This window comes from Lampris incognitus, chromosome 13 (assembly GCF_029633865.1).
Source record: "Lampris incognitus isolate fLamInc1 chromosome 13, fLamInc1.hap2, whole genome shotgun sequence".
Lineage (NCBI taxonomy): Eukaryota > Metazoa > Chordata > Actinopteri > Lampriformes > Lampridae > Lampris > Lampris incognitus.
Genome location: NC_079223.1, coordinates 26,779,244 through 26,802,605, shown reverse-complemented (window position 1 = coordinate 26,802,605; position 23,362 = coordinate 26,779,244). Strand labels below are relative to the sequence as shown.

At 42.5% G+C, this 23,362-nt stretch overlaps 1 protein-coding gene across 6 annotated transcripts in view; it reads right to left on the bottom strand.

The window, feature by feature from the left end:
* LOC130122616 (cullin-9) overlaps positions 1 to 23,362 on the bottom strand; it is a 268,978-nt gene that overhangs the window by 154,016 nt on the left and 91,600 nt on the right. For all 6 annotated transcript variants that reach the window (XR_008811248.1, XM_056291554.1, XM_056291556.1 and 3 more), the window contains 2 exons: positions 12,589 to 12,785; positions 11,380 to 11,528 (listed from right to left, as the gene is read on the bottom strand). Coding sequence is in view for 5 of the 6 variants with exons in the window: in XM_056291554.1 (XP_056147529.1) it covers positions 11,380 to 11,528; positions 12,589 to 12,785 (346 nt within the window). In the remaining variant the exon portion in view is untranslated. The remainder of the gene's footprint in view (positions 1 to 11,379; positions 11,529 to 12,588; positions 12,786 to 23,362) is intronic.

Here is a 23,362-nt window from a genome sequence, read left to right as displayed (position 1 = left end):
CCTGGTCGAATTGCTAGGCGATCAGGTTCTTCAATCTCCTCCTGAGCTGGACCCCGAGCACAGGTCGCTTGTAGACAGATCGCAGCCAGGGTTGAGACAATGACCTGTAATCATCCGGCTCCACCGCTACCAGACCAAGGACCTGATCGTCTGCGAAGCCCACAAGAGACGAGGACATCTCCAGTACCGCGGGACGCCCGTACAGATATTTGAAGACTACACCCCGGAGGTGCTAGAGCAGCGTTCAAAGTAACGGGACGTCATGGTTAAGCTGGACAACCTGGGCCTCAGATCAGCTCTTCTGTTTCCAGCACGTCTGCAGATTACACTGAGAAGCGGAGCTGAGAAGAGGTTCTCTTCAGTCGAGGAGGCCGCGGCCTTCGCTGCTAGCCACCAACAGGAGCTGATGTCCAACTAGCTTAATCGCTAAACTGGGCTGGGCAGTACACATCGTACATCACCTGGTTTTTCTGCTGTATGAAGAGCCCATGTTTTTTTTGTTGATTTATTTTTTCTTTCACAGATCGACCCACATTTTAGCTATGGCTAGCTTGGGAATTTAGCAGCTAAAAAATGGCGGCAGCTTCACTTGCCAAACTCCACAACATAGACGGTGACAAACTTTGCATTTCTGTTTGTGATGTGCCACAGTAGTAACGATTTCACGGATGGTGTTCCCCAACGTTTTATGATGCCTTTTGCCTTTTTATGTTATCTGGTCACGCCGTGTTTGGTACCGTTTCTAATAGAACTAGTTTAATACTGATACAGCCTCTCGGTGGGTTTACATTATTGGTGGTGTTGTGCATTGTTTTGTATTGCGGTTTGTCATGGGTAAGCTCTGGTTGTGCCCTCAGAGCTCTGTTGGTGGTACATTTTATATGTTAAGTGTGTGTGTTTGTGTGTGTATGTGTGTATATGTATGCATGTGTATGTATGTATGTATGTATGTATGTATGTATGTATGTATGTATGTATTTAGATATGCATATGTATGCATGCATGTATGTATATATACATAATTTTTATTTATTATCTTTTTCCTTTTTTATTTATGATGTATGCTTTTTTACTGTTATTTAACTAGTTTTCTATTGTCTTGTCCCGCTGTGCCCTGTGTCTAATAGAGCTATATTTGTGGTACTGATAGAGCCTCATGGTACGTTTACACCACTGGTAATGTTTTCCACCGATTTCTTTTACCACGGGTAAGCCCAAGTTGTGTTCCTGAGGCACTCTGTTATTCTTTTAAATCTTTACAATTTTCTTGCCACGGAATCTGCGAATTTGTTATTCATAACTGTTCACAACTGTTTACATTTGTTAATAGTTTTAGTAAAGGGATGGGGGTGCCAAGACGTCTTGAGAAGGAAGGCTGATAAAGAAAGGAAGTTTGTGTCAATTCGTTTGGCAGAGGTTTGTATTATGGGAAGCAAAGGGACAGGGAGGTGGGAGGGGGCAGAAAAGGGGAGTGTTAGATCTCCTGGGGCTACAAGTCTGGGTTGGGTTGGGAGGGATAGAATGGGAAGGCAGAGCCAGGTTAGGGTGGGTGGGAAGACCTCTTTGTTTGTCTACTCTTTAAATGGGAGTTCTTTTTCATCGAACTCACGTACATTATATTGTGTTGTTCCCATGTGTTGTACTTCCTCTACTCATTGTTGCTTGCAGTCTAGGACCGCCCTGACATTCCTTAAGTTATATGCAATGTCATGGCTAGTGTGGCTGGCATAGGGACTGGTGGCGGACAGTTAGTGAGGATCATCTCGCTAAACACTGGTGGGTTGAATGCACCTGTGAAATGTGCAAAGATTTTTGCACATAATGAAAGTGTAGACGCGGACATAATGTTTATTCAGGAGACACATTTATGTAACTCTGACCAGCATAAACTAAGTAGGCCTTGGATTGGACAGGTACTCCATTCCAAATTTAGTCTGAAAACGAGGGGTACAGCCATACTAATTAGAAAAAATATACTTTTGACTCCTAACACTGTCATCACCGGCATAAATGGCCGCTATGTCATTGCCTCTGGTATGCTTTATCAGAAACCAGTCGTTTTAGCATCCGTTTATGCCCCCAACTCAGATGATGACAGTTTTATGAAATTACTGCTGTCCTCTATCCCAAAATTAAATTCACACTTATTGATACTGGGAGGAGACATGAATTGTGTTATAAACCCAACACTCAACAGATCCAGCCCAAGACATATTGCGTCCTCAAAAATGTCTCAGACTCTCTCCGCTTTTATGGACCAATATGGTTCTGTCAGCCCATGGAGATTTCTAAACCCCTCTACTAGAAAATATTCGTTTTTCTCCCATACACATCATTCATTCTCTCGTATAGAATATTTCACTCTGGATAAAACACTCGTCCCATCTATTGTATCCACCCAATATTCACCAATAAATGTATCAGACCATTCTACTGTGATTCTAGACCTTCAGTTGGACCTTAAGCCCAAGGGATTTAGGTTCCGGCGTGTTTACCCTCTTTTGTTAGCTGATAAAAACTTTTGCAATTACATCTGAGTCAATTACATTCTTTTGTGAGACAAATAAAAATGAAGAGACTCCTGCACCTCTGATATGGGAAACCATCAAAGCCTTTATTAGGGGCAAAATTATTTCACATACGTCTCATGCCAATAAACTTCATAGAGCATGCCAAAGGGAACTAGTCTATTGCCAACATAGACAATCGGCCCACAACTAACCAATCACCCAATCTATATAAAGAAAGGATAGGACTCAAAATGGAGCTCGATCCTCTCCTAACAAGAGAGGCAGAAAGTCTCTTAATGCGCTCTTGGGGGACCATGTATGAACATGGAGACAAGTCTGGTCGCTTATTGGCCCACCAACTGAAGGCCAAGAACATTCTACTCCCAGCTTTACACATCAGAATCTACCACGGATGAAGCTCAACTGCTTAACTTTTTTGAGAATTTAGACACGCACAAGATTTCTACCAGCAATCGCCAAATGCTTGATGCCCCCTTAACGCTTTCTTAAATCAAAGAAGCAATTAAGTCAATCCATAGCGGCAAGTCCCTAGGCCCTGATGGGTACCCGGTGGAATTTTATAAAACGTTTTCCGATCAGTTAGCCCCATTATTACTTGAAATGTTTAATCTAGGGATGTCCCGATCAAGTTTTTTGGGCCCTGATCCGATTCCAATCATTTAATATTGCTATCTGCCGATACCGACCTGATACATTTTCCTAGAATAACCAATCCAATGTATATGCGTGACAATTGAATAGCTCTGCAATGCATTAAGAAAGAAAATGCCTGCATCCAAGCTGTTCCTTAATGGGTTTTTATTTATTTTCAAAATAAACAGTATAAATATGCCTCTTATCACATATCCACTTGTAGCGCAGCATTGGTTTTAATTTGTTCTTTAACAAAATAACCAAGTAATTGTAAACAAACTAAAATATATAGCTTATTCCACGTAGTGCAAATAGTCACAATTCCACTTCAAAATGGTAGCTTAACTTTGAGATTCAGTCACAACAATCAAGTCCTTAGTGCAGCATTGTACTAAAACTAGAACACTAAAAATGAGTGCATGACATGTAGTGCCGGGGGGGGGGGGTAGGACATAACGTGGCTCCAACAGCTGCAAAAGACGGCAAAAACCAGTGTCCTCTACCACAGTGATGGGCTGGTCATCCAAACCGATGAATTAAGCTACTTTTTCAGTTATCTTTTTAGCCTTGTCGCTGCCAGGAGGAGATTTCTCTCTCTTTTCAAAAATACCCTCCAGTGTGAGTTGCTTCGGTGCAGCCTTCGCCTTGGTTAGCTGAGTGAACTAGTTAAATTCCGTTTCGTGTTTTTTTAGGTGCCTAATCAAGTTAGTGGCATTATACGCAGCTCTACAAAAACCGCCCCGCGAAATGCTTGCATTGCACGTGGCTGTTGGGCTATTTTCAGTTTCTATTTTAAAATAACACCACACTTCAGAAATTTTAGCTGCATGCTGGTCATGCCTGATTCTGCCGCAAATTGTGCTCCTGTTTACGACAGCTGCGTGACAGTGGACTGAGTGGAGGTGTCACAAAACAAAACAAAACATCGGACTTATTTTCTGCTCAATCTAATCCGATCCGATCTCTTAAAAAATGCCTGGATCGGCCCCGATCCCGATCCTTGAGATCGGATCATCCCTAGTTTAATCAGCCTCACCACCAGGCCTCGCTGCCGCCTACCCATACGCAGGCCTCTATTTCTCTGATTTTTAAGAAAGGCAAGGATCCATTGAACTGTGCGTCGTATCGTCCAATTTCATTTTTATCTGTGGATATGAAAATACTAGCTAAAGTCTTTGCTTGGCGATTAGAATATGTTACAAAGGGGAGGCACTCTTTCACGAACGTACGAAAACTTCTCAGCATCATTCACACTCCACCCTCTACTGAACCAGAGGTGATCATATCTCTTGACACTGAGAAAGCCTTCAACAGGGTGGAGTGGGCCTATTTGTTTGCTACGCTACAACAATTCGACTTTAGTGAAGGCCTTGTTTCATGGATTCAGTTACTTTACTCTTCCCCTTATGCATCGGTGTGTACACATACCCAATGCTCTGAACCCTTCCCCCTCTTCCGTGGGACGCGCCACGGATGTCCATTGTCACCGCTGTTGTTCGCGATTGCTATCGAGCCACTGTCGATTGCTCTAAAGGCAGAGAGCGGGCTTAAGGGTATCCGGAGGTGGGGTAGAGAACATAGAGTCTCGTTGTATGCTGATGACCTGCTTTTATCCCTCATCTTTTTCAGTCTTGGAATCTTTTGGTGTGCTCTCGGGTTATAAATTAAATATCCAAAAGAGCGTATGTTTCCCTATCAATCAATTGGCTGCAGATTTACCAATGTCGTCAATACCTTTCAAACTATCTAACTCAGGATTTAAATATTTGGGCATCGTTATTACTAGATCCATTCGTTCACTACGGGAACAAAACCTTATGGCACTAACAGCAACAGTCAAATCTGACCTAGAGAGGTGGAGTCATCTACCACTTTCTTTAGCGGGAAGGGTACAGATTATCAAAATGAATATTTTACCTAGGTACTTATATGTTTTCCAATGTCTGTCTTTTTGCCTAGATCGCTTTTCAACTCTCTTGATGGCATTATGTCCTCGTTTATTTGGGCTGGTAAGCATGCGAGAATTGGTAGAACCTTGCTACAGAGAGATAGGTCGTTGGGTGGGCTTGGCTTACCCAACTTCCTTGGCTACTACTGGGCCACCAATGCACACAAGGTCATGCTCTGGTTTGTTTCACTTCAGAGTAGCTGGTATCAGACTGAGGGTGACTCATGCTCCTCATCTTCACCCCAGGTCTTGGCATGCAGCACCCTGGCCCTCTCTCCCTCACAGTACACATCTAACCCCATTGTTATCGGCACTCTGAGAATCTGGGCACAAATTAGACGTTACTTTGGGTGGCTCACTCTCCCCCAGGTGATCCCTAATTACAATAATCATTTATTTTTGCCAGCTGGAACTGACCCTAGATTTATCTTTCTAAAGAGGAAAGGCATCCACCACTTGGAAAGCTTGTATAGAGACAGCCTGTTTGCCAGCTTTGATCAATTACGTGCAGCTTTCGATTTGGGCAGCTCTGATTTTTTTTTAGATATTTTCAGCGATGGGATTTTGCTAGAACCCACTCCCCCCAGTTCCCCCAAATCCCGCCCCCCCAATGGTGTAGATGTTATACTTATCCCCAGTGGATGAGTCTATCATTAACAAGGTCAAAACTGGTTGGGAGAATGAATTGCAGATTACCTTCTCTGATAATTTCTGGGAAAAAGCCCTAAGAGGGGTCAACTCATCCTCCAGCTGCACTAGGCTTAGCCTTATACAGTTTAAGGTACTTAATAGACTCCATTATAGCAGAACTTTTGAGATTTTACCAAGATAGACTAGATGATAGATGTATTAGATGCACACAAGCCCCCTGTGATCTGACCCACATGTTCTGGTCGTGCCCCAAATTGAGTTGATTCTGGCAATCATTTTTTGATTGCCAGAATCGAAATCCCTCCCTCCCCTCATGTAGCTATTTTTGGTAGACCTCCAGATGAAATCACTACAACAACCGTCCAAACCAACATTATCATGTTTACCTTGATCTGTAGGAAATTTCTCCTTTTATGGAAGTCCACCCTGCCACCTTCATTTAAATCCTGGCTGCTCGATATTCTGTCTCTCCTAAAACTGGAGAAAATTAAATTTACACTGAGAGGTTCCTCTGACATATTTTACTCTCACTGGAGACCATTGATCAATTATGTTGACCAGCTTCCCCCTGGCAGAGTGTCGCAGTAATGGTACGTCTTGTGTCTGCCTGCATCGGGCGCAGCTTTTGCTGTCTGCCTGCCACATGGTCCCCATATAAGATCTCTGTATACGGAGGAGTATACGAAGGCTCTGCATGTGCAGTAGAGCGCATGTTGCGTCTTCCTGACCTTCGGATCTTCAATAGTCCAGCATGAGGGCCTGAATGTCCGCAACCACCAACTCTTCTTTTCTAGTATTTGTTTATATGTCTGTATTATTGTGGTTTTTACTTTTTGTTTGCTTGTGTCGCTGTGGATGTGAGTGCTCGATTTGACTTCATGCTTTACGCACCGTTTCCATCCCATCAAGGAGGACTGTGGGGCGGGAATCATAGTTGGCTCATAGGGGCCCTGGTTTGAGGGAAAGTGCAGGGCTGCCGCTCCCACAACGCACATCACGCACTGTGCATAGGGCACCAACTGCCAGAGGGGGCACCAGAATTATTTATTTATTTATAATTTGCATAATGATTATTATTTAAATGTAACATGAAGCACAATTATAACTGGTATCACAAGACCATTATAGGTAATACAAAGATATACATATTTCCTCGAAATAATAAAATGAATTATGGTGTCCCCTCCTCCTCCTTCCTATAGTCTGCGATTGCGCCCAACAAACTCAAGCCTGGCGCAAACTTAAACGTTAGCTACACACTATTGCTTCAAAAAGGCAAAAGGAATTGGGAGCAGAGAAACGAAAAAAGAAGAAGCAGTGGGATGACGCTCGTGCGTCACTTGCAGGCATGTTTTAGAAATGTTAATTCTTAAAATACTGTAAAATGCTAAAATGTTAGCCTTGGAATGCATAACATACATAGCCTAACAGTAGGAAACATCTTGAGGCAACCAGCTTGCTAAAGTTAGCAAGCTAAAGATCTTATAACGTTAGCTGCAAGCAAATATCTCATAATCTTTAACGTTACCAGCATTGTTTAGGAGGCAAATATTTAAGGGAAGCTAGTAGTTACGTTACTAGGTACAGATTTTCGACAATAGATTACAGTTTATTCTGAAATACATGAATACGTTTTTCTCCGTAATAGTTAGCCTACTCATCATATGTCAATACCCCTTGCTTCAAACCAATCATTAACATGCCAGATCCATCCGTCTTTAGCAAAGCATTTATGCAAGTTTAGCATATTTATTTCAAAACATGGTGTTTGCAAAACCCATTATGATCATGTAAGGCTGTTTGAGAGAATCAGATTGTAGCCTCTTAACACACAGGAATACCTTGTGGACATCATAGGCTACTTGTAATCAGATCTGACATGAACTATGGACCAGCGTTCAGAGATTGCTAATTGGCTGTGTAAAACCAATTTCTTTGTCAGGGTAAGGTCGACTTCTGCAGGGGAAATGGAGTCATAACCGCCACTGCTTAATTATCTACAAGAAAATTGAAATTTTGTCTTTTTATTTAGGTTTGGTGGCACGGTGGTGCAGTGGGGTGTGGCTGGTAGTTTGTGCACCATCACACGGCGGGGGGGGGGGGTCACCACAAAGCAATTACGCCTAGGGCACCCAAATGGCTAGCAGCTACTCTGGGAAAGTGGATTTGAAATTGTAAAAAAAAAAAAAAAGAAGAAAGAAAATACCTGTTCTTTTGTGGTTGTGATGTTGTGCTACATCCTTGTCCTAATAAAATATTGTAATAAAAAAATCAAATATACAGAAAAGGACCTACAGAAAAGGTCTTTCATAAATGGCAAACTTTTATATCTCATCTCACAGGACGACAGGTATTGCTTGATTGAACATTTGCCTGCTGTTTTACACCATAGTGTATATGCAATCAGTCGGACCTTCACTAGTCTCATTGAGCCGTGGTGGGTGGGGGGTGAGTATGTCTATATATATATATATGTGTGTGTGTGTGTGTTTGTTTATCTATTCTTTTCTATTTTACTTTACTGGAGAGAGAAAGGGAGTGTTCTCCTGTTTTTATTTCTTGCAAATACAAAAATTTAAATTGTATACACTACCGTTCAAAAGTTTGGGATCACCCAAACAATTTTGTGTTTTCCATGAAAAGTCACACTTATTCACCACCATATGTTGTGAAATGAATAGAAAATAGAGTCAAGACATTGACAAGGTTAGAAATAATGATTTGTATTTGAAATAAGATTTTTTTTACATCAAACTTTGCTTTCGTCAAAGAATCCTCCATTTGCAGCAATTACAGCATTGCAGACCTTTGGCATTCTAGCTGTTAATTTGTTGAGGTAATCTGGAGAAATTGCACCCCACGCTTCCAGAAGCAGCTCCCACAAGTTGGATTGGTTGGATGGGCACTTCTTGCGTACCATACGGTCAAGCTGCTCCCACAACAGCTCAATGGGGTTCAGATCTGGTGACTGCGCTGGCCACTCCATTACCGATAGAATACCAGCTGCCTGCTTCTGCTCTAAATAGTTCTTGCACAATTTGGAGGTGTGTTTAGGGTCATTGTCCTGTTGTAGGATGAAATTGGCTCCAATCAAGCGCTGTCCACTGGGTATGGCATGGCGTTGCAAAATGGAGTGATAGCCTTCCTTATTCAGAATCCATTTTACCCTGTACAAATCTCCCACCTTACCAGCACCAAAGCAACCCCAGACCATCACATTACCTCCACCATGCTTAACAGATGGCGTCAGGCATTCTTCCAGCATCTTTTCATTTGTTCTGCGTCTCACAAACGTTCTTCTTTGTGATCCAAACACCTCAAACTTGGATTCATCCGTCCACAACACTTTTTTCCAGTCTTCCTCTGTCCAATGTCTGTGTTCTTTTGCCCATCTTAATCTTTTTCTTTTATTGGTCAGTCTCAGATATGGCTTTTTCTTTGCCACTCTGCCCTGAAGCCCAGAATCCCACAGCCGCCTCTTCACTGTAGATGTTGACACTGGTGTTTTGCGGGTACTATTTAATGAAGATGCCAGTTGGGGACCTGTGAGGCGTCTGTTTCTCAAACTAGAGACTCTAATGTACTTATCTTCTTGCTCAGTTGTGCAACGCGGCCTCCCACTTCTTTTTCTACTCTGGTTAGAGCCTGTTTGTGCTGTCCTCTGAAGGGAGTAGTACACACCGGTGTAGGAAATCTTCAATTTCTTAGCAATTTCTCGCATGGAATAGCCTTCATTTCTAAGAACAAGACTAGACTGCCGAGTTTCAGATGAAAGTTCTCTTTTTCTGGCCATTTTGAGCGTTTAATTGACCCCACAAATGTGATGCTCCAGAAACTCAATCGGCTCAAAGGAAGGTCAGTTTTGTAGCTTCTGTAACGAGCTAAACTGTTTTCAGATGTGTGAACATGATTGCACAAGGGTTTTCTAATCATCAATTAGCCTTCTGAGCCAATGAGCAAACACATTGTACCATTAGAACACTGGAGTGATAGTTGCTTGAAATGGGCCTCTATACACCTATGTAGATATTGCACCAAAAACCAGACATTTGCAGCTAGAATAGTCATTTACCACATTAGCAATGTATAGAGTGTATTTCTTTAAAGTTAAGACTAGTTTAAAGTTATCTTCATTGAAAAGTACAGTGCTTTTCCTTCAAAAATATGGACATTTCAATGTGATCCCAAACTTTTGAACGGTAGTGTATGTGTAACTGAAAATATGTAATTATTATTCTTCAATGAAAATATTTTGGGGGAAAAAGGCTCTCGCTAGCTTCCATACTGTTCAAAATGCAGCTGCTTGAGTTTTAACTGGTACAAAGAAATGTGAGTACATCACTATTTCTAGCTTATCTTCACTGGCAACCTGTTTTAGAGCTGATTTTAATGTTTTTTGAATTTGTAATTTCATTGAATTCAATTTTCTTAATTACTTTTAAGACTGGCCTGGTTTGGCTCGTAGCTTTGCCATTTATCTCTGTATGAGCTGACATACAGTCTGAGTCACCTTTAAAAACAACTTTCTCATGTTTTTTTAATTGGTGTGTTTTCTGTTCCTTTTATCATCATCATCGTCTTTTTTTCCAAAACAATGATGATTTTTGTTTTTTAAATTATTTTACATCCTACCCTCACTCGTGAACAAGACTCAGAGATACTTGAACTCCTTCACTTGAGGCAACAACTCAACCCCAACCCAGCGGATTGGTGCAGCATCAGCAGTAATGTGGACGTTGTACCGGACCGTTGTGGTGAAGAAGGAGCTGAGCTGGAAGGCAAAGCTCTCAATTTACCAGTCAATCTTTGTTCCAACCCTCACCTATGGTCATGAGCTTTGGGTAGTGACTGAAAGGGTGAGATCGCGGATACAAGCGGTTGAAATTAGTTTCCTCCGTAGGGTGTCTGGGCTCAGCCTTAGAGATAGGCAGAGGAGCTCGGACATCCAGAGGGAGCTTGGAGTAGAGCCGCTGCTCCTTCGCATCGAAAGGAGCCAGTTGAGATGGTTTGGGCATCTGATTAGGATGCCTCCTGGGCGCCTTTGGAGGTTTACCAGGCACGGCCAACAGGGAGGAGACCCCGGAGTAGACCCAGAACTCGCTGGAGGGACTACATGTCCAATCTGGCCTGGGAACGCCAGGAGGAGCTGGAGGGCGTTGCTGTGGAGAGGGACATCTGTAGTGCCCTATTTAGCTTGCTGCCACCGCAACCCGACCCTGGAAAAGCGGCTGATGATGAAGGAATGAATTATTTCACATTCATTTTATCAAATCCTGTTTTCTCTTTCATCCTGTCCTTGCGAGGCCACTGCTTGACCATTTCATCTTGTTGTCTAGTTGATGTAAAGACTGGGTAACCAACACACAGTGATATTGAATGTATCTAGTGTCTACTACTACTACCAACTTTGGCTGCTCCTGTTAGGGGTCGCCACAGTGGAGCATCTGTTTCCATTTCTTCTTGTCCTCTGCATCTTCCTCTGTCACACCAACCACCTGCATGTCTTCCCTCACCACATCCATAAACCTCATCTTTGGCGTTCCTCTTTTCCTCTGCCTTGGCAGCTCCATATTTAGTGTAATGAATGAATATCTAGATGAGCGATAAAACTGGTACCTGGTTGCGTTCCTCCTCCAGTTGGGAGGTGCTGTCCCAGAGGAGCTGCTCCAGGGTCAGAATCACCTCCTTAGTGGCATTCATCTCCTTCAGACTCACAACCACCATCTTTAGCTCTGTATCCTTGAAGTTTAACTCCTCTTTCGACTCTGGAAACAGAAACACACACACACACACACACACACACACACACACGCAGAAGCAAACGCAGACACAACACTGTTAACATCCCATTTGACCATATCTATGTCCAGTTACAGCATCTAAACAAATGAAATCTGATTCAGATTAAAGGCCTTTGTGAAACTTAATATAATATTTCGGACACAATTTCTGCACCCTGAGTCAGATACATTTCTTTTATTTGTTGGAAAAATTTGCAATATGAAACAAAACTGAGTCTTCATGTAGTGAGGATGACTTTTTGGTTCTCTCACCTCTGAGGAGAAAATAAAACAAAAAAGAAAATAGGGCCTTTTGGGTTTATCCAATTCTGAGCAAAAGCACAGAGAATTGGGGGCATCCGGGTAGCATAGCAGTCTATTTCGTTGCCTACCAACACATGGATCACCAGTTCGAATCCCTGTGTTACCTCTGGCTTGGTTGGGCATCCCTACAGACACAATTGGCGATGTCTGCAGGTAGGAAGCCGGATGTGAGTATGTGTCCTGGTCACTGCACAAGCGCCTCCTCTGGTCAGTTGGAGCGCCTGTTCAGGGGGGAGTGGGAACTGGGGGGAATAGTGTGATCCTCCCATGTGCTACGTCTCTCTGGTGAAACTCCTCGCTGTCAGATGAAAAGAAGCGACTGGAGACTCCACATGTATCGGAGGAAGCATGTGGTGGTCTGCAGCCCTCCCTGGATCAGCAGAGGGGGTGGAGCAGCGACCAGGATGGCTCGGAAAATAGGGCAATTGGCCAAGTACAATTGGGGAGAAAAAAGCCCCCCCCCCCCAAAAAAAAACAAAAACAAAAAACAAAATTTAAAAAGCTGACACAGGAACTGAATGTCAGGATGTCAGAAGAATACCTCGTAGTGGTATTAAAACACTGTCTTCCCCCAAGTCTATTGTTGAGGAGACTGAGCTGTGTGTTCATCGTCTGCCTGACTAGAATCATTGCTGGTCTTTATTTCCGCTCAAACAACATGTAAAAACATCACTGGATATCAAGACGACCTAGCCTACTACACTGTGGAGGTCCGCCATACCTTTCCTCTCCAGCTTGTGGACCATGGAGATGTGGTTGAGAGCAATGATGGCCAGCATGGTCTCAGGTCTGGACGGTGGCAGACACTTCTTCAGCACAGACATGACGCCACACGCCACCAGCTGCTCTGCCAGGCTCTTATGGTTGGAGATGAGCATGATGATGACCAGCAGGCCATTCCGCACAGACAACATGCACCTGGAGAGGATAGGACAGACAGAAGTAGGAAACAGGTAAAAGACCAGTTTTTAGCTGCAGATCCTCTGTCATGTCTATAGAGGGATTTATAATAATAATAATAATAATAATAAATCAATCTTATATAGCACTTTTCTAACACTCAAAGTCGCTTTACAATAAACGGGGTGAAACAAGACAACAGATAAACATAGCACAAACATACTGGGGTGGATGGGAAGGGGAGGGCTATGAGAGGGAGAAGGAGCAGCCACACACGACGCCAGCAGTACTCTCGGACTTAAACAGATACAAAAGGGCAAGAAAAACAAAAAACAACAGCACTGTAGACGTTGATTTCTGTAGGGGTTTACTCCCGTAGCCTATTCCTCTCCCGAGGTATCCACTAGGCAGTGGCACTATTTAACCCATAGCTGGGGGCTGGTTTGTGGACATCAGGGAATATCCACACACCGGTGGGCCTGCGTACCGCACGTCTAGGGGCCAGACCTCCTCCGAGTCCCTTGTAGTTCAGCCAGGGTCCAAGGTATACCCAGTTACTGTGTGTCGCCACGAGGAGGCACTACATAGGGCTTGCTGTTGGACAGGCTATGTACTGGCAGGGAGAGACTTAAGTGCTTGGCTCTCCTGTTCGCATTTCTGCTAGCCAGCGGTGAAGGTTGAGAGTGAGACGTGACAGGCACAGAACACTATACCAACACACTAGACGCTTCACAACAACCCGACTTCTTACACAAGAATGTCAGACTCAGGATTTATCTGACAAGGTGAAATTTAGAGCCCGACTGATAAATCGGTGTGCTGTTATTATTGGCGAATTTTAAATAAATTATTATTATGCTTTTACAGATACAAGTTTCATGAATACTATTCAGTGAGCCTATCACTGATCTGCAGTTAATCAGGAATATAGATAAGGCTGATTTGTGTATGTTTGAAGGTCCTTTTTTAGGATTGCAGTCTCATACTGAGGTGGTGTTTGCTCAATCTCTTCTTGAAGGCACGAACGCTACTTATGTGACGTCTCACGCAACAGCAGGGGGAAGGCTGTTCCATAATGTTACAGTAGAATGAAGAAAGTTACTGTCAAGGCATTTCGTGTTAGCCCTGAGGAGTAACAAGGCATGGCTTGACTTCCGGTTATGGCGAGGGACTAGGAGGTCGTAAATCTCAAGCTCTGCAGCTACCGTGTAAATTAATCCTACAATACTAATCCGAATCTTGTCCAAAGTCACGCAATACGTGTATAAGAGTACCCAGAACTAAAATGTCAGGGAAAAACCCGAAAGAAAAGGCAAAGAAAGAGAAGGAGAAAAGGAAATCGCGACACGAGGAAGGGCCTGAGAAGCTTAGCGACGCCATGCAGGTTGAAAATATGGCTAACGAAGAAGACGACCACGAGGAAGAAGATGACGAAATGTTAGACACATAAGAATAGCAACCAAGATATCATGAAAGCCATACAGTCTTTGAAAAGTGGACTTTACAAGAAAATTTATGGAGTGCAAGCGACAATTGCGGATGTAAAGACACAAATATAGGAATGCATGGGTCGCATGGAACAGGCTGAACAATGGATTTCTGACGTGGAGGACGACGTTAAGAAGCTAACACCCCGAGTTAGCACGCTGGAAAGCACCGTCAAAAGCCTTACTGACAAAGTGGATGACTTGGAATGCAGGAGTCGGCGACATAACGTAAGGTTGGTGGGCCTACCGGAGAAAGAAGAGGGCCAGGATGCACCTGCATTTTTGGAGAAGTGGTTGCCGGAGGCTCTGAACATGGATCCGCGGGAGGGCTTGGTAGTGGAGCGGGCTCATAGAATCGGCGCTCCGGTAGACTCTCGCACGGGTCGTCCAAGGACATTGATCATGAGGTTCATGAATTTTAAGGACAGGGAGCGAGTACTAAAGACAGCCAAAACCAAGGGACAGGTCCTTTACAAGAACAAGCCGGTCCGTTTTCACATCGACCTCTCTGCCGGGGTGCACAAGATGCAGCGCGACTACGATCAGGTCCGAAAGAAGCTGAGAGACAGGGGGATCCACAAGCACAATCATCTTTCCAGCCCAGCTCCTGGTAACACACGACGAGAGACCCCACACCTTTCAAACCCCAGCAGAAGTGGAGAGGTTTATTCAATCCCTTGGATAAGGACTGACGCAGTAGCCTATTAAGCTACCTTTATTTTATTTTATTTCCATTTACAAGAAAGATGTAGCTACGTGTTCGGACTGTCGCCATTTTGTTTTTGTTTAGGCTTTATTTTTCTACCTGGACAGGACTGAGTCTCGTTTATAGCTAGACTATTCAGCTTTTGTGGAAGGCACTTAACCCTGAATGAGAGACAATGTCCAAGCACCAGCCGAAATGACATGGGCACATCCAAGTAGGCCTAGGCCTAAGGGACAGAGTCATCATTGGTTTGTGCACCTGTTGGAGGAAGGCCCAATGCATTGCGGACTCTTGTGACCAGGCTACAGACTTTTCCCTCTCTTCGTCTTCCAGTCTACATGCACGGGTTCCAGGTTTGTGTATGTGTTCGGGTGGTTAATGTTATATATGCCTACATTTGTAAGCGTTGAACAGTTCATTACTGATGTTATGTGTGATTAGTATTTAGAAAAAGTAAGATAGCGAGCTGGAGCAAGAAGAAAAGAAAAGGTAGAGAAACTCGTTTTAGCGGTAGTTAAACGTGGGATGGGAGGGGATGTCCAGAGTTCGTGGACTTTAGGTTCGTATGGGGTTGAGGGTGGGTTTTTGTGGTTTCATTTTATTATTTATTCTTTCATCAGTGGGTGTGGTTTGTCAAAAGTACTTTTTCACAACGGTTCCTAATATAACATACCGGAATCAATGTCAGAGAGTTGCAAGGTAAAATTTACTTCGTGGAATTGTAGGGGTTTGATCAAACTCACAAAGGTGAAGCAGGTAATGAGCAGGATAAAATCCTTGAAATCAAAAATGTTTTTTTTACAAGAAACACACATGGTGGATGAGGATGTTCCCAAAATAGCAAGACGATGGCAGGGTCAAGTGTTGTCTGCTCCTTACACCACTCATGCTAAAGGGGTTATGATACTAATTCATAAATCGGTTCCATTACGGGTACAGCATGTAGTTAAGGACCCTGCAGGGAGGTATATTATAGTCCAGGGTAGGTTATTATCTGAAACCTTAACTTTGATAAATGTTTATGGCCCCAATGACGATGACTCTAAATTCTATAATAGTCTGTTTTTGACTGCTTCAAATCATCCTGGGAAATACATAATAGCTGGTGACTTTAACTGTACGTTAGATCCTTCAAAAGACAGGTCAACTGGTTTAGATGATACCCACAGTAAGCCCAGAAAGATGATACACCATTTTATGAAGGAATTGAATTTGTTTGATGTTTGGAGGCATGGTAAACCGAACGCAGTAGAGTATTCCTGCTATTCCGGTACTCATAGAACTCACTCACGCATAAACTACTTTTTGGTTTCAGCACTACTTGCCTCCAAAATAGATGAATGTCATTATAGTAGTATAGTTCTGTCTGACCACGCTGCAGTATCCTTGACCTATGAAGATAATAACTTAATGTGCGACCCCCCGAGATGGCGTTTTCCACCCGGGTGGCTTGCGGATCCTACATTCATAGATTTCTTAGATAAGCAGATTGACCTGTATTTTGAATGTAACAAGTCCCAGACTTCTGCTAGCACAAGGTGGGAGGCTTTCAAAGCCTTTATTAGGGGCCAAATCATTTCCTTCACTAGTTCCAAGAAAAAGGCTACACGACTTGAAATGAAGACATTAGATGAGGAAATTAAAAAACTGGAAACAGAAATATATAATAATAGAAATATACCTACAGATGTTCATGCAAGACTGCTACTGCTTAGATCACAGTACAATGAATTTGCAGCTAATAAAGCAGCTGCTGATTTAATGAGACTCAAACAGTCCTACTATGATCAGGGGGAAAAGCCCGGAAAACTTCTAGCATGGCGCGTTAAACAACAACAAACAGAAAGGTCTATTAATTGTATTGAAGTCCCAAGTGGTAGAACTATAGTGGACCCGACAGAGATTAATGAAGCCTTTGGAGACTTCTACGGGAAATTATACAGCTCTGAGTGCTCTCCTAATCTGGACACGCAAACACAATTCCTAGACAATCTTAATATTCCTAAAATTTCGGAAGAGGAATGTAGAGTATTAGATCAAGATGTAACTGCATTGGAAATTGCAGAAGCAATTGGGTGTATGCAGGCTGGAAAATCAGCGGGTCCAGATGGCACCCCTATAGACATTTATAAAAAATTTCAAACCAAATTAATACCACCCCTCTTGGAGATGTTTCAGGAATCCTTTGAGAATGGTCTTCTCCCTACATCTATGAGGAGCGCCCTAATCACTTTACTCCCAAAACCGGGGAAACCAAATACAAAATGTGAAAATATGTGTCCAATTAGTCTCCTAAATTCTGATACAAAAATACTCTGTAAAATTCTTGCAAGAAGATTGGAGGATCTTCTACCTAGAGTAGTGGGGGAAGACCAGAACGGATTCATTCAAGGGAGACAGGGTTTTCATAAGGTTAGACGAGTGCTCAATATTTTATACAGTCAGAGGGAGGCGCCTGACACGGCCTTACTTTCACTTGATGCAGAGAAGGCCTTCGACCGTGTTGAATGGCCTTATCTGTTTGAGGTGTTAACACGATTTGGCTTTGGGGATACATTTATCAAATGGGTAAGATTGCTTTGTACAGGGCTTACTGCAGAAGTTTTGACGAATAGTAAAGTTTCTAAACCTTTTAACATTTGTAGAAGTTGCCCTCAAGGGAGCCCTTTATCGCCTTTACTTTTTATCCTAGCGATAGAACCATTTGCTATAGCGGTGAGGACACACAGCGATATTTATGGAATTCGAGAGGGACATCTGGAGCACAGGGTAGCACTCTTCGCCGATGATGAGATATTAATGCTTAAAAATCTGCATAAATCTATCCCAGCGCTCCTAAGCCTTATTGAACCATTTGGGAAAATATCCGGTTATAAAGTTAATTACTCCAAATCATCTATAATGTTACTGAATGAAACAGAGAGGAAGAATGGTCTTGTTTATGCTTCTACCTTCAACCCAACAGACACATTTACATATTTGGGAATAAAAATTGTCCCTGAGGTGAATAAGATTGCTCAGTCAAATTATGAGCCCATCCTTGATGCTAGTATTGCTTCGATCGAGCGTTGGACATCCTTACCTATTTCAATGATCGGCAGGATTAATATCCTAAAGATGAATATACTTCCCAAATTTCTTTATTTGTTCCAGAATATCCCCCTACCCCCTCCTTCATCTTTGTTCACGAAAATCAAGAAACTGTTTACCAACTTTATTTGGCAAAATAAACGTCCTAGATTACGTCTATCTTTACTTTATCTACCATATGATCGAGGAGGCCTGAAATGTCCAAATATCCAATGGTATTACTGGGCAGCACAATTAAGGTCGATTATGTTTTACTTCTCATCTGGAAGTCCCCCAGCTTGGATTGATCTGGAAGCCTGCTCTGTTAAACCGGGCTTACCATTGCTCCTGTATTTGTATTCAGCAGACTGTAAATATCTGAAGAAAAATATACAGACAACCCTATAATATTGAATATGATTGATGTTTGGTTCGATGCTTGTAAGTATTTGAATATAAATATGTCCCGGTCACGCTTCAGTCCTATTTGGGGTAATGCCAATTTCAAACCAGGGCAAAATGATAGGGGATTTAAATTATGGGCTGAAAAGGGGTTAAGGAAAGTGCAAGACATGTACAGGGAGGAGGATGAAGTATTCATGTCCTTTGAGGAAATATCTACCAAGTATGACATTCCAAGGTATAATTTTTTCAAATATCTCCAGCTAAGGTGTTTTATATCCTGTCAAAGCCATTCATTAGACATTCCTACCATTTCTATATTAAAATTTGCAGTCACAAAACACTGTTATGATAAAGGTTTAATTTCAACTATGTATGACTTATTTGTATCTGGATCTGATGAATCATCAGAGACAAAACTGAGATTATGGGAGGGAGATATAGAGGAGGAAATATCTTTAGAAAATATGGAGTGAGGCATGTAAAGAGGCCCAGAGACAGACAGTTAGCAGCAACCTAAAGCTTCTACAGTATAAATGGCTGATGCATACATATATAACTCCTGTTAAATTGCACAAGTTTAATGACAATATTCCTGATACCTGTATTAAGTGTAGTGAGGCAAGGGGGACGCTGTTTCACTGTATATGGGAATGTGTGGAAGTGAAAACCTTCTGGCAAGATGTTGTTGATATGATTGATCAAACTTTGTCAAAGAAATTACCATTGAGTCCAAAGCTTTTTATTCTTGGTTTATATCCTACCATCCCACATTTACATAGCAATGAGTTCAGATTTATAGATATGTGTATATTACAAGCAAAACGTGTAATTGCTCTTAATTGGAAAAGTGTTGATGGACCAAGAATTGGTATGTGGGTTAAAGAAATGGCTTCAAACATGTCAATGGAAAAGATAATGTATATTGTTAGACGTAAACAAAGTGTTTTTGATAAAATCTGGGGATTGTTTCTGTACTTCTTAAGACGTAATACTAATGTTGGTAACTTGCTTCAGCAAGAACAAGCTCTTGGGGAGTAGAACAACTCTATCTGATTGTTTATATGCGTAAAAGCAACTGAAAAAAAACCAGACCCTCTAATCAGTCTGTGAAAGAAATTATTGCTATTATTATTTTATTTTATTATTTTTATTAATTTAATTTTTATTTTATTATCTTCTTTAACCCTGCTTTGTATTGTATTACTTGTTATAGGGACGGGGTTATGGGGGGGGGTGAAAATGTTTGCTGTACTGTGCTATTACTTGTTTTGATGTAATTTGCAAACAAAATTCAATAAATATATTGCTTAAAAAAAACAAGGCATGGCTTGGAGGTAACCTCTGGGTGGTTTGACCTGGGACATGAGCTGAGGGGTAGCAGTGCTTTCAGGTCTGCTGAACGGCTGGTAGTGTGCATCTTGAAAAGAGCAGTTGTTGCAGCAACTGTTCTGCAATGACTCAGCTTGGTGATTGCATAATCCTTTAAGGCAGTGGTTCCCAACCTGGGGTCTGCGCACAACCCAGGAGGTGGGTGAGGCTTTGTCTGCTCTGAGAGGGGGGGGGGGGGGGGGGCACCAAAGATCACAGGGGGTGTGCGACGCTTTTCTGCTCTGAGGTTATCAAAGTGCACGTTAAATAAAAGCATAACTCACTTACTGGATAATTTATACAAAGGTCTGTATATGAAAATATTTAAAAAGATAGATTTTTGATCCCCCCCTTCTAAAATGTAGTTGGGCTACACCTAGTAACCACACCTCTGTGACCCGTCAATCTGCACTATCAAACTCTGAGCAGTTTGATAGCGCACACACGTGTTGTTAGGGAGCTACTCAGCTAACAGCTAATGTTAGCTCATCTTCGTTTTTTCCTGCAGTCAACAGCAGCACTTAATGAATGAAACAACATGGCTGAGAAATGTAAAAGTGTGGATGACTCAGTTTCATCCACACTTTTACACATCATCAAGGAGTAGAAGTGACGAAGGCGTATGAGTTTAAATACTTGGGGTCAATTGTCCGAAGTAATGGGGAGTGCAGAGAAGAAGAGAGTGCAGGCAGGGTGGAGTGGGGGGAGAAGAGTGTTAGGAGTGATTTGCGACAGAAGGGTACCAGCAAGAGTTAAAGGGAAGGTTTACAAGATGGTTGTGAGACCAGCTATGTTATATGGTTTGGAGACAGTGGCACTGGCAAAAAGACAGGAGGCGGAGCTGGAGGTGGCAGAGTTGAAGATGCTAAGATTTGCATTGGGAGTGATGAAGAAGGACAGGATTAGGAACAATTATATTAGAGGGACCGCTCAGGTTGGACAGTTTGGAGACAAAGCAAGAGGCAAGATTTTTTTTCTTTTTACATTTATTTCGGATTTTTCCCTTTTTCTCCCAATTTCGTGGCCAATCGATCCCCATTTTAGTTCAAACTCCCACCCCCATACTGCATGCGTTCGCCAACTGCATCTCTCCAGCCGGCAGTCTCGAAGGAGATGCCTCACCACTTTCGTGACAAGGCGACTCCAGGCCGAACCACTGCTTTTTCCCAACACACACAGAGGAGACACATTCATGTGACGAACACAAGCCGACTCCGCCCCCCTCCCGAAGACAGCGCTGCCAATTACTGCTGCTTCATCGAGTCCGGCCATAGTCGGATCTGACGAGACCGAGGCGCGAACCCCGGTCCCCAGTGGGCAACTGCATCAACACAAAGCCGATGCTTAGACCGCTACACCACCGCGGACCAAGAGAGGCAAGATTGAGACGGCTTGGACATGTGTGGAGGAGAGATGCTGGGTATATTGGGAGAAGGATGTTGAATATGGAGCTGCCAGGGAAGAGGAAAAGAGGAAGGTCAAAGAGGAGGTTTATGGATATGGTGAGGGAGGACATGCAGGTGGCTACTGTGACAGAGGAAGATGCAGAGGACAGGAAGAAATGGAGACGGATGATCCGCTGTGGCGACCCCTAACGGGAGCAGCCGAAAGTAGTAGTAGTAGTTGAGTGGTGTAAGCTAAACTGTTCAAAAACTTGATTGTAGGTTTATTTATGATACAGCGTGGCAGTTCTAGCAAGTAAACAAACAACAGTCCAATCATTTCCCCCATGTCACTTCTAAAAATTCTCTGGCAACATCCCTTACAGCAGCTCATAACACTGTCCATTGCTAAATCATTGTTTCATTTGCAAACATGTACTGTGAATTCCCAAAGTCGCAAGTCCTCATTGTAGATAGTCATTTAGTATTAGATGCATTCAACAGCAGCATTTACTCTAGGTTACTCTATCAGTTTAGTTTATTGCATTAATTAAGATGGCATGTTTTAGATAGTGCCAAATGGTGTTTGAGAAATAGTTTCTCACGGCTTGCACTGGATAAAATTAAGAGTTCTGGTAAAGGGATAAACATTGAAAATAGTCATTGTGACAGATTAGGGATAAGGTAATGAATGACAAAAAAAACCTATTATATAAATTTTTGCCTAAGAAGCCTTGTTTATTAGTTAATTGTAATCATGAGAGTAATGATAAATGGTCTATCTTTATTATTATTATCATCATCATTAGTAGTAGTAATAGTAGTAGTAGTAATAGTTTATTTTAAACTACATTGTCATGTTATCTTAATAATCATAATAATAATAATGGATTACATTTATATAGCGCTTTATCTTGATACCAAAAGTGATTCACAGTGAAGGGGGGAAACGCACCTCAACCACCACCAATGTGTAGCACCCACCTGGGTGATGCACAGCAGCCATTTTGTGCCAGAACACTCACCACACATAAGCTTGAGGTGGAGAGGGAGGAATCATAGAACCAATTACACGGGGGGAAGATTAGGTGCAGGGTCGGCGCTATGGGGGGGCAATCGCGGGCCATCCCCCCCTAACAGCCTTATTGTGCCCCCAAGTCATGTCTGTATTGTATTAATTAATTATTTTCTATTATATTAAAAGTCTGATGTTTTCTTTTATAAATAGGCTATATAGGCTATTATTAAACTAAATGAAACAAAAATAATATTAAAAGGTGTGTGTGTGTGTGTGTGTATGTGTGTGCACGTGTGATTGCTGATTGGTGTGTTTGAATTTGTTATTATGTAATTGCGTCATGGTTTAGTTGATGGGTAGTCAGAGCGCGAGTGAGAGCGGAAAACAGCAAAGAGGGTCAGGGATGGTAAAAAACAAGGAGACACTAAAATGGACATAACAAAATGGTTGCATGGTGGGGCATCTTCCTCATGCCTCTTCCAACAACATCTAATGTTGGAGAAACAAATCCAAATCCCAGCACCTCTGTAGAGCTTTCGGCGAGGAGCCAGGAAGCCCGTGCCTGTGTTCAGGCCGGTAATGTTAGCAGTGATAGGCTAACAGAAGATAACGTGGTTAGCCATCCACAACCCATACTGTTAGATGATCTCAGGACTGAACAACCCAAACAAATTGCTTTGCAATCATACCCTGCCAGCATTTTTAGCGGTAGGAAATGCTCATTTGTAGCACTTGGTTTCAAAACAGAGACTGGCTCAAGTACAGTGAAAAGGCTGATGCAGCATTTTGTTTTTTGCTGTCGGAATTTTAGCACGAGCACCACTGGAAAATGGATCTTTTTGTGAGCGTTGGATACCGCAACTGGAAAACACCACAGAGAGAGACAGGGGATTTCATAAACATGAAACATCAAAGGAACACCTCTCTAGCAACACCATGTGGAAGGAGCGACAGAGACGTGTCAATACTGGAAAGGAGATTTTGACACTTATCAACACAGACCAGCTATGAAGGAACAGGTACTATGTCTCCTCTCTTGTGGATGTTGTTGGTTTTCTGGTAGAAAACCAGTTGCCTTTACGAGGGAAGCTAGATGCTTTTGGTGACATGTCTGAGGGGGGAAGCGGTTTTTTCATGTCCTTATTGGACTACACAATTAA